General features: G+C 41.5%; 2 protein-coding genes across 2 annotated transcripts; one reads left to right on the forward strand and one right to left on the reverse strand.

The window, feature by feature from the left end:
- Positions 1-1,257: 1,257 nt before the first annotated feature.
- gla (galactosidase, alpha) lies at positions 1,258-7,020 on the forward strand. The gene is made up of 7 exons (XM_006803222.3): positions 1,258-1,537; positions 3,097-3,271; positions 4,506-4,680; positions 5,640-5,731; positions 5,815-5,976; positions 6,195-6,392; positions 6,564-7,020. The coding sequence occupies exons 1-7, from the start codon at positions 1,377-1,379 to the stop codon at positions 6,891-6,893; spliced, it is 1,293 nt and encodes a 430-aa protein (XP_006803285.2). The 5' UTR covers positions 1,258-1,376; the 3' UTR covers positions 6,894-7,020.
- A 153-nt stretch (positions 7,021-7,173) lies between these two features.
- rpl36a (ribosomal protein L36A) lies at positions 7,174-11,539 on the reverse strand. The gene is made up of 5 exons (XM_006803221.3): positions 11,444-11,539; positions 10,759-10,864; positions 10,009-10,076; positions 8,747-8,869; positions 7,174-7,252 (listed from the first exon to the last, which is right to left on the reverse strand). The coding sequence occupies exons 1-5, from the start codon at positions 11,444-11,446 to the stop codon at positions 7,232-7,234; spliced, it is 321 nt and encodes a 106-aa protein (XP_006803284.1). The 5' UTR covers positions 11,447-11,539; the 3' UTR covers positions 7,174-7,231.
- Positions 11,540-11,578: the final 39 nt, after the last annotated feature.

The raw sequence follows: 11,578 nt of genomic DNA on the forward strand, positions 1-11,578 counted from the left end.
GCTTTTTTAGTCTTCAGGTGGTATAATTCAATTCAATTCAATTCAGTTCAATTCAATTCAATTTTATTTATATAGCGCCAAATCACAACAAAAGTCGCCTCAAGGCGCTTCATTGATACAGAGAAAAACCCAACAATCATATGACCCCCTATGAGCAGCACTTTGGCGACAGTGGGAAGGAAAAACTCCCTTTTAACAGGAAGAAACCTCCAGCAGAACCAGGCTCAGGGAGGGGCGGGGCCATCTGCTGTGATTGGTTGGGGTGAGAGAAGGAAGACAGGATAAAGACATGCTGTGGAAGAGAGGTGGTATATAATGGCTATAATGGTTCAGTGGGACTGAGCTCTGTTGGCTGTAGAAGAAACTCCGTGGCAGTGAGCACTCCTTGACGCTTTTTGGTCTTTAAGTATTCTTGCGAAGCTTGGAGGAATTCTTTGGCCGCGGTATAACTCCTTCTCCAAAAAGATGCAAAGGAGAACACATGCTATATCTCTGGAGGCTTCTACTTAGATGCAGCACAAATGTTTTGACGTGGTGGAGTCAAAGCAGTGGATACTTTCACTCTGGGGGTTAATACTCATTCACTTACTACTTATTCCCACTGCTAAATGCTTTTTTAAAGAGCAATGTGCCGCTGAAAACATGATGCACAGGTGTACTATTGCTACAAGGTAATTTACTCGAATATGTTTCTTTAAAGATCAAATCCACTCGATCTTAAGTGGACTGAAAACTATCAACCTCTAAGTAATAAAACGTCTTTCCATGCAGGACAGTAATGATGATAGAAGTTAACTGCGATTTTTAAAAATGGCAATGTGCTCTACTACATTAAATTACCCATATGCATTTATCTCTGTTAAAGCAGACTGATGGAAACTGAAAGTCTGTCCTAAGCGATGCATACTTTAAGTAATGCGGGACCCAGACAGGCCTTTTAAATGACAGATGGAAGCTTATTTTTAAAAGCGGTGTAAACAGTGTTAGGGTGGAAAATGACTACAATAGAGTGTTTTCATACCCAATTTAGTCTTATAAATGTGCATTAACTTTACTATTTCCCATCTACCAGATTAGGTGTGAATTCAATCACGTGGTTGCGGCGATGTTTTCGGGTGAATCACAAGACCGTCACCTGCCTGGTGTCACCTGACTTTTCATGTTTTTCACCTGAGTTTTGCGTTAAATCCCGGCGCTTCCTGGTTTCCAGTAACGTCATTGGACGGTAACAGACGCATTTTAATTCGATTGGTCCAGCTTTGTGTCACTCATCCACGGGAGGCGGGCTGGCTGGCTTTGGCACGAGGAAATGAACAGTGAAACAACTACAGTCGTTTGTCGGTCACTGCACAACTATTGTCGAGCTGATAATCAAAATGAGCAGAGCTGCCTGTCTCCTCGTAATTATCAGCTTAATGAGTCCCGCTGCTGAGGCGCTGGACAATGGTCTGGCGCTGAAACCCACCATGGGCTGGCTGCACTGGGAGAGGTTCATGTGTAACATCGACTGTGACACGGACCCAAATAACTGCATCAGGTAAGAAGTGATCCGGTTATCCTGACGTAAAATCAAAGCACAAGCCTACATACTCTGTTAAAACTGAACATATCACTGAAACACGTTTAAAAACCTCCACTAAAAGAATTCACCAGTGATTACAGGAAGTGGCGTTTGCATTTAGCCAGGTAATCAGGTATTATTAAAGATGAAAGAAATTTCTTGTGACAACTAGTAAGTACGCCTTCACCATTTATTATATGTTTAATCTGCCTTGAAAGTGTGGTATTTTTATACACGCACAGAGGAACTCGTTATGAAGGGCTGTCATGAGAATAAGAGCAGGATCACGTGATTGAAATAGTCGTTGACAGCTGATTAAGTTCGGCTTTCTTTGTTCTCTGGATTCAGGCATTGGGGGACGTTGATGTGTGAGATATTGGTGTCAGCAAGTGCTGTGTATTGTGGAAGCAAAATTTGCAAAAGCTGTAACATAAAAGTCATTTATTGTTAAAGTCTAGTGGAGAAATATGTAAGGTCCAGATTGGTTGGGAGAATGATGCACATATAAAACAAAAACAACTCATTTGTACTCATTTAAAATAGCCAAAGTTTCAAATAATAAATGGCCTGTATTTGTAAAGCGCTTTACTAGTCCCTAAGGACCCCAAAGCGCTTTTACACATCCAGTCATCCACACATTCAAACACAGGTGATGGCAGCTACATTGTAGCCACAGCCGTCCTGGGGCACACTGACAGAGGCGAGGCTGCCGGACACTGGCGCCACCGGGCCCTCTGACCACCACCAGTAGGCAACGGGTGAAGTGTCTTGCCCAAGGACACAACGACCGAGACTGTCCAAGCCGGGGCTCGAACCGGAAACCTTCCGATTACAAGACGAACTCCCAACTCTTGAGCCACGATCGCCTACCACGCCTGACCACATATACTGAGCAATAATAAATTGCTCAGTATAAGCAATCTGGCTCAACAGAGGATAAGTAAGCGTTATTTTGTAATCAAAATCATTCAAAGCTGCTGTAGAGGAGCTGCAAGTGATCACAGTAGGTCTGTTTTAGGCCCGGGTGTACTTGATGGTGCAGGGTAGAAGTGGGCAGATCAAGCCCAGATACCTACACTGATATTGGTCCTGGATCAGTACTAATGACACACTGCTCTCCCCTACATAAGATGCCGTTATATGTGAAAAACATTAGTATTGTTTTTGGTATCTGTAATATTGGCCTTGTATTTACTTGGTATGGGATTGACACCAAAATTTGCAGTTTCGCACAACACTACTGCAGAGTTCATAATTACAGGTTAACATATCTAACATGTATATTTTCTTGAATTAAAGATAACGTGAACATGGTTTTGCTTTCAACCGCACTAATGCTCCATTTTTGTGCCTGGCATATTTTTCCTCACAAAACGTAATGTTACTCACCTCTGAGCAAACCTTTGTTCACTGTTATAATATCTCCTTCATCTCTAAATATTGGTGTGTGCCATATATCCATTACACATTACATCGTACACTGGCTTCTAACGGCTACTATTAGCCCCGCCTGTCTCCTCCTGTTGCCTTGGCAGTGAGCGTCTGTACATGCAGATGGCAGATGTGATGGTGAAGGAGGGCTGGAAAGAGGCCGGTTATGAGTACGTCTGCATCGATGACTGTTGGCCCTCCCACCAGCGTGATGCCCAGGGCCGCCTGCAGGCAGACCCCAAACGATTCCCAGGAGGCATCAAGAAACTGGCCGACTATGTGAGTATTAGTTATGAAAGAGGAATGAAAAGTCTGGATGTGAATATAGTATTAATGCCATAATTCCTCTATGGACATCAAACAGAAAGAGCTTCAGAGAGACTCGGTGAAAGTGAGAAATACTTTACTAGCTGGGAGAAGCAAAATGAGACCATGTGACTGCGTTTATTGTAGCTTCCAGCTTTGGGGCAGCAGTTTGAATAATATACACAGTTCAAAGAATGATAAACCCATTTTATGTTCAACACGCCGCTGTGATTTTATGGTATGCAGTATTATCGTGTCAGTACAACGTGTCTAAAATTTCAAATGTTAAAAAGTTCTTGAAGCCCTGGTTGAATATCTCGAGAAATAAGTGATTACATATTCATCATATACCCATTCAAGCTGACCTGCAGGTATTTACATAATGAATAGGAAACGAGCAGATGTGGAATCTGTTGTCAAATTACCTTCCAGTATAGCACCTGGAGCCAGGGAAGATGTGCAAGCACATATTGTGTTGGGTAGGAAAGTGCTGCCGTTGACTCTCTTCGCAGGAGACTCACAATAGAAAGGAGCTGGAAGCCATGATGCCAGGAGGATTTCCATGTATAAGCTTCACGTATAAAGATTGCTAAAAATATATTGTTTAGCAGGAAAGGAATATATTTAGGCCCACTAAGGCAACCTTGAGTTCTGTATTAAAAGAATCAAGTTTAGAGCTGTGCAACATTGCCACCTACTGGAAGAAATATATCACCTGCTCAGAAAGTTGATGCTTCAAGCAGAATCAGTGGTTTGTTTGTTTCAGTAAAGTAGCCCCTTGGGATGATCTGTTTGCTTTTGAGGGGTTTCATCTTTTTTAGTAATTTGCCTGTGCAGCTGTGGCTCAGATAGAGCAGGTCATCTACCAATAGGAAAGAGTGGTTCGATCCCTGGCTACTCCAGTCTGTATGTCTAAGTATCCTTAGGGCAAAATGCTGAACCCCAAGTTGCCCCTGATGCCTTCATTGGAGTGGGAGTGTATGAAAGTGTGTGTGACTGGTTTAATGTCAGTCCATTTACTATTTAACCCTTAAAGGGATATGGTACAAGCTTTTTCCAGCGTGCACAGCCACAGTGGCATCGTTGCTCGGATGGGCTCCAGCACCCACATGACCTTGAATTGGACAAGTGAAAGAACATGGATGTTACTGGTGTTTGTCATTCACTGAGATAATCAACAAATCTTTAATATTTTTTATGCTTTAAGATCCACTCTAAGGGCCTGAAGCTGGGTATCTACGCAGATGTGGGGGACAAAACCTGTGCTGGATATCCTGGGAGCCTTGGTTACTACGAGAAAGATGCTCAGACTTTTGCTGACTGGGATGTTGATCTGCTCAAATTTGACGGTTGCTTCATGAATCGGGCTTTGCTGGGAGAGGGTGAGTTTTTATTTCTGATTTGCAGTGAACAACACCGTATAAATACACATACAGAACAAACAAACAAACTCTCCACCATTCTTGGGGGCATCTCTGTCCAGGCCATATTTGGCACAGATGTTTCTGTATACTTTGCTGGCCACTTGGTTATGACGTTCCATGCCTGTTGATATGAGGCTGGATTGGCTACAATCTTCCTCTTGCACTCAACAATCCTTCCTACTTGGTACCCAATCTCGGGTGAGGATATCTCCCCCCCTGACCTGGCATCCTGGCTCCCCCTTGCCGTAGCTTCTGTTATTAACCTCTGTCTCTCTTCCACAGCATGTCTTTATCCTGTCTTCCTTCTCTCACCCCAACCAATCACAGCAGATGGCCCCGCCCCTCCCTGAGCCTGGTTCTGCCGGAGGTTTCTTCCTGTTAAAAGGGAGTTTTTCCTTCCCACTGTCGCCAAAGTGCTGCTCATAGGGGGTCATATGATTGTTGGGTTTTTCTCTGCATCTATGAAGCGCCTTGAGGCGACTTTTGTTGTGATTTGGCGCTATATAAATAAAATTGAATTGTACCTGTGAAAGCAGTCTTCTTCCGAACACTACTAGTTGTTTCATGTAAGCTCTTTTCATCTCTCTAAGTTTTTGTTTCAGTCCTAAATTTCCCTTTCTGCTGTAGGCTTGGTTAGCAGGAGGTATGTAGCTGCATACAAACGCTCCAGGCGGGAGTCGAACTTGCGACTCCAACTCTAAAGGCGTGTAGTCTTATCACTACGCTATCTGGCTGCTTACAAAAATATATATAAAATGTAAAATATATATAAAAATATACACGCAAACAAACAATGTGGACATGTACTCTCCATCTATACAGGAGGTTTTTTGTTTTTTTTTTCTTTCCTCAACATCATTTTATTTACCAGTTAAGGTGTTTAAAGGGTTAACTACTAAATATTTGCTCTGTTTAAGGCTACACAAACATGTCAAAAGCACTGAACAACACTGGACGGCCTATCCTGTACTCTTGTGAGTGGCCGTTGTACGAGTGGCCTTTAAAACAGGTGAGAACTTGTTTTGTTTTTTTAGAAGATGCTGCAAAAATAATGGAGTATACTCAAAATAAAGAGCATTTCTGTGCTTCCAGCCCAACTACACAGCTATCCGTGACACTTGTAATCACTGGCGCAACTTTGATGACGTGTTCGACTCGTGGAGCTCCGTCAAATCCATCTTGGACTGGACTGCCGCTCATCAGGACATCATCGGCCCTGCAGCTGGACCCGGAGGCTGGAATGACCCCGATATGGTACTTTGTTCTACCGAAGGCCTTGGACAGAAGTGGTTTTACTATCATCAACCTGCTTATTTTGCTTCTTTTTATCTAATGCTAATGAAAATCCACAAAGATGTTGATTAATCTAAATCTCCTCATACTTACTGTTGTATTTAGACAGGCTTAGGTAGCATCATCCCTGAGCCTGATTTGCTTATGAATTTACATACTGAATTACTTTATTTCTCTAGCTTGTAATTGGGAACTTTGGCCTGAGTCACGACCAGCAGGAGTCTCAGATGGCGTTATGGGCCATCATGGCCTCTCCTCTGCTCATGTCCAATGATCTCAGAGACATTTGTCCTCGCTCCAAGGAGCTCCTGCAGAACAAACGCATCATAGACATCAGCCAAGATTCAATGGGCAAGCAGGGATATCGCACTGCCAAGGTGGGTGTGTGACTCAGTGTGATGTCCTTCTGCAATGGCAGCTCAGTATTTATGGTGCCTGTAGTTGGTTTGTGATCAGCCTGACAGGCTCTTTATAGCATTAATTACAAATGATCAGTGTGGGTAATGGCAGATGGAGGTATAAACCAGTAAGACTTCCTTTTTCTACAGGGGAACGATTTTGAAGTGTGGGAGAGGCCGCTGTCGAAGAAGCGCCTGGCTGTTGCTGTGCTGAACAAACTGGAGATTGGCGGTCCTCGAGGGTTCGACATTGGGGCTGCCCCCGGTTGGAAGATCTGTGGCCCGCAGTGCAACGTCACACAGATTCTGCCTCAGTACAAGGAGATGGGAGTTCAGACTCAGCAGAGCAAAATAATTGTATCTGTCAACCCTTCAGGCACAGCTCTGTTGACTGTCACTCCCATCAGCAGCGATTTCACGAGGCTTCACAAGCTGAACTGGCAGGGTACCTTTGTCAGACGTAAACACACCATTTTGTAGTCCTCAGGTGGTTAAACGCACCCGAGACGTGTACAATATCTCAATTGTCGGGGAAAAATTGAAGCTGAATAAGTTTTAGGTGTTTATCTTGTGTAAATCTCTTAGTGAATTAAAATGGAAGCTTAAAGCTGCCTGGAAATGGATCGCACTTCCTCTGTCCCATTTATATCCAATAAATTAAACACTTGCTGTTAACTGTCTAGACTACTGAAAGGTTAAATTACCATAAGAGACAAAGCTGGAATTTTTGTACAAGAGAAAAAATGATTCAACTCAAAAGTATGTTTGGATCCATTTATTGAAAATAGTGACAACTTCATCCATATGACTGGACCAGTTTAGAACTGGATGACCTGGCCCTGTAAGACAACAGAGGGAAAACGTGTGAGAATGTGCAGCTTATATTTGCATTACTTTACATTGGTGACTGCCATGAATTTATAATTAAATTCTGACTTTTGTACTGTAGTTGAATACGACTAAATAAAACCCAGTATCTTCACATTCATCAGCTTTACCAGCCTGTTGTAAAGTATACGCATACAGAGTGGATATGACTTAACCTTTGTGCTGTTGATGAGGAAGACAGAAGCTTTTAAATAGAGTAAAGTCTGATTAATGAGGTAACCCAACAGATGAATACTGAGTCATGGGGGGACACAGGAGCCAAATCACCTTGAGGCAACAGCTGTTGTGATTTGAAATTGAAATAAAAGGTAGCCAATCGTGTATTAGAGCTTCTATTGAAGGAAGAAAAAACAACTGATGTTTAAGAAAAAATAAAGACGACAAGCTCAACAGCAAACCTTGTAAAAATAAATAAAAACTAACTAACCACCACAATAAATCAACATCCGACCCCGAGTCACCATCTCATCAAAACAAATACAATTTACCACTAACCACAAAAACAACAACAAAAAGAAAAACAATCTGTCACTGAGAGCAAAATACGTTCCAGTTAAAATCCAAGATGGGCTGCATATTTATCAAGTCTAGCAAACAAACATTTCCTAATGCAATTCTGGTGCTACAGCGTGTGAAATGCGTTCATACATGCAGACACATGCCTCTTTCACAACTCAATTTCAAAAGCGGTTTCTTACTAATTACATCAGAAAAGGGGCAGAATCGAGTCGGACATGGTCGGGGTCGGCCCTTTCCCTCGTCTGACACACAGCTCGTGTCAGACGCTTTCACACTACTGGAAAAAACTGTTGGGGGTATTTTTCCACCTCTTGAAGAGTGTTGCCTTGGCAGAAGCGCTGACAAATACTCTAAAATCCATATTTTTGTATGTACATCTGAAGAATTAAACAATTGCCGGGACGACTAGAGAGCGAATGGGCTCAAGATAATTACATATCCGATCAAACTGCATCCAACGTTTGCATTCTCGTGCACCTTCTTTGAATATCTTGCCATATCCATCTCTAGCGTGCAAAGCTACAGTGCATGTGTAACAACAGCTTTATACAAACTATTTTTCCAAACAGGAAATCCATGTTTAGGTGAAAAAACAGCTGATATGCAAAATGTGCATTTTCACCATGCTGTCACCGTGTTCATTCTGTAATTTATCACGATTAACATAACAGATGTCACATGAAAAACTAATAGTGGGTTATGAACATGAGGTTATTAAATGTGTAACAAAATAATTACCTACAAATATAAGTCAGAATATTTTGATAACAGATTTCTGTGGGATGATTCTGACACCAAACTGTAGCTTTAGCCGAGATTAAACCCACTAAGAAAAGTACTACTGAAGTAAAGTTAATATAAAGAATATGTTGTAAAGAATAGTTAACTTCAATCTTTACAATAGCGGGGACATATGTGAGTCTTACCTTTCTCTTCTTGTCACCACCCAACTCGAAGTGCTTACATCTCTTGATGGCCAGCATTCTCTTGGATCTGCAGTTGGGCTCCACACACTCGAGCCTCAACACAATCTTCTTTGTAGTCTTAGCCTGTTTGACAGTATTTCAGTGAGTGTCATTTCCCCTCACATGTATCTCAACACAATCAATCCAACAGTACAATGCTGTGAGATAGTATTTACCCTTCTCATGATCATTTTTTCCTGTGAATTTGTCACACCTTAGCATTTTAACACACGATAAAGATAATCTGAGTAGGGCTTGCTGTTGCGTTTTGGATCAGTCCTGCAGCATAACCCGAGGGCACTTGCACATAAAGGCACAAACAGATGGCTGGACATTCTCCTTTAGGATTTTCTGGCAGAGAGCAGAATTCATAGATGCATCGATCAGAGCGGCAAAACAGCCTCTGACCATCACACGTCTGCCACCATGTTCGATTGGTATACTTTTATCAAATGCTTTTAGATTTGTGCCAGATGTAACATTACTTACATTTTGCAAAAATTTCAACTCTTTTCTCGGCAGTCCACAGAATATTTCTGTCTTGGGGGGGGAGGGGGGGCGAAAGTGAAACCATTTGGTCAGTAATGGTTTGCACCTTGAAACTCTCCCATGGACGCCATTTTTGCCAACTCTCTTCACACTGTTGAATCATGAACTCTGATCTTAACTGAGGCAAGTGAGGCCTGCAGTTTTTTTAGATCTTTTGTGACGTCTGAGATGAGCCATAGATGTGCTGTTAAGAGTCATTTGGATAAGCTAGCCACTCCTGAGAAGGTTCGTTACTGTCCCAAAGACTCTCCATGTTTCCAAAGCCAGAGACCCTTTTCATGCTAATAACATCAATGTCTTGTTTGTCATTGTTTCTTTATTCCTTTAGATTGTGGCGCGATGTGCTGCTTTTTGATATTTTTTAAAAACTTAAAACCTGCACAACACATTGAAGTAAGTGACTTCATATCAACAGATATGGCAGTATTCAGCCCTATGAGAGGCTATTGAAATTTTACTCAACTACCCAAAAAATGTGGCTGATTACACTTAAATCATGATTTCACACAGGGCAAAGTAAAAACTGTGCTTTCTATTTACTTGGGTTATTTTTTTATAATATAAAAATTAGTATGATGATGACCTCAAACTTTAAAGTGTGACAAAATTAGCAGAAAAATATAAATCTGGAAAAGGACTTTTATTACAGCACTGAATGAGAAAGCCATGGTTACCTTTTTGCGGAAAATCGGCTTAGACTGACCACCATACCCACTCTGCTTTCTGTCGTATCTCCTCTTACCTGAAAAACATTTCGTTTAGTCAACACATACTTGAACAATTAATAAAATAAAGCAAGGATGCATTGATGCATTATGGGTTCAAAACAAAATATTGGCCCATATTTGCAGACATCTTACAATTTCCCTTCTGTGATAGGAAAAAGATTGCAGATATATTAAGTGCTAAGACACTAATCTATTGAATAATCAAAATATGTGACGACAAATAATCAGATAATGCCATAGATGAGGTCAGTGTCGTGCTAAATATTTACTACTGATACTCGTGTGACTGTGTATATCTTTGTTTGTATTAGTAGATGTAGTAAGCAGAATTTATTGAGTTATATATAAAATAAAGAAATGACCAGTTTTACAAGAATCCCTATGACTCTTTGTCATATGGACACTTAGCAGTACCCTGTGTTTTACACGTCATCAATCCAGTTTTGGCTACTTAAAATATATTTATGGAGATGCTGTTAAATTTGGTGCAATTTGTTCGACACTCTTGATCAAATCTACTGAAAAATAAACTTTTAACTGCTTGTATTTTGCGTCAGGAACGTTCTTCCTGGCTCATAGTGACTTGATATCACTTACAAAAGATGTTTTTGACAGATCACAGGTCAATGTTTTATATACAGACACTTTGACGTTAGACACCAGTGCATCCCTTAAATACAGGACAAACATATTTACCCTGTACATAAAGAGAATCCTTCCCCTTCTTGTACTGGGTAACTTTGTGGGGCTGGTGCTTCTTGCACTTCTTGCAGAAGGTCCTGCGGGTTTTCGGGACGTTCACCTGCACAACACAGAGAATAACATTTGAGCAGACGTGCAGTATACACAAAATACCACAACGCGGACTAACTCGTCCAACAGGCCCAAGCCATAAAACTCACAACACTTATCAAAAATCAAGTGCACAGCTATCAAAGAGTTTTGTTCAATCATGTTCGAAATTGACCTTAACACACAGAAGCACCGAGTTTATAATTTAAACTGTGGCCGGCAGTGTTGGGGCAAGCTAACACGTTAGCATCGCTATTTTAAAGAAAACAGCGTAAACAAGTGACGCTCCAATACTTTTTACAAAGCAAAACACGTTTTGACATAGCTGTTAATTGATTGTGATGTTTCGCTTGTTTAGTTTTTCGCTTCTGACAGAAAGGCCGGTTGGAGTAGAAAAACCAACAGTGGCGTTTCGCCACTAAGATAGCATCCAACAATATAACAGCGTTAAATATACCAAAGATGGACGATACCGCCATCGTTACGCACATTGTAACATTATCAACATGACCGGGTGTATCAAATACAGAAATTGTACTTTAATCGGCAGGATTGAGTTAGATTTGTTTTAGGTGTAATGGTAGCATACCATGGCTGCAACCCGATGCAGAGGGAAAGAGGAAGAAGGAGGCCGGAAGCAGTTCTTAAAGTCGCCCCTTCAATAGACCTCAGCCGTAGAGAGGTCTGCCCCCTAGCGGCCGGAGATGCAAAGAAGCCAAAACCA

Source organism: Neolamprologus brichardi, chromosome 2 (assembly GCF_056152115.1).
Source record: "Neolamprologus brichardi isolate AB-2024 chromosome 2, ASM5615211v1, whole genome shotgun sequence".
Taxonomy (NCBI): domain Eukaryota; kingdom Metazoa; phylum Chordata; class Actinopteri; order Cichliformes; family Cichlidae; genus Neolamprologus; species Neolamprologus brichardi.

Bases quoted from the DNA above. Each gene is read 5' to 3' on its own strand.
- rpl36a (XM_006803221.3), bottom strand. The intron at 8,870-10,008 runs GTAACCATGGCT...ACTGTCAAACAG, and splicing joins AGCCGATTTTCCGCAAAAAG to GCTAAGACTACAAAGAAGAT. The intron at 7,253-8,746 runs GTAAGACTCACA...GTTGTCTTACAG, and splicing joins GTGGTGACAAGAAGAGAAAG to GGCCAGGTCATCCAGTTCTA.
- gla (XM_006803222.3), top strand. From the start codon at position 1,377: ATGAGCAGAGCTGCCTGTCTCCTCGTAATTATCAGCTTAATGAGTCCC. The intron at 3,272-4,505 runs GTGAGTATTAGT...TTATGCTTTAAG, and splicing joins TCAAGAAACTGGCCGACTAT to ATCCACTCTAAGGGCCTGAA. The intron at 5,732-5,814 runs GTGAGAACTTGT...CTGTGCTTCCAG, and splicing joins ACGAGTGGCCTTTAAAACAG to CCCAACTACACAGCTATCCG.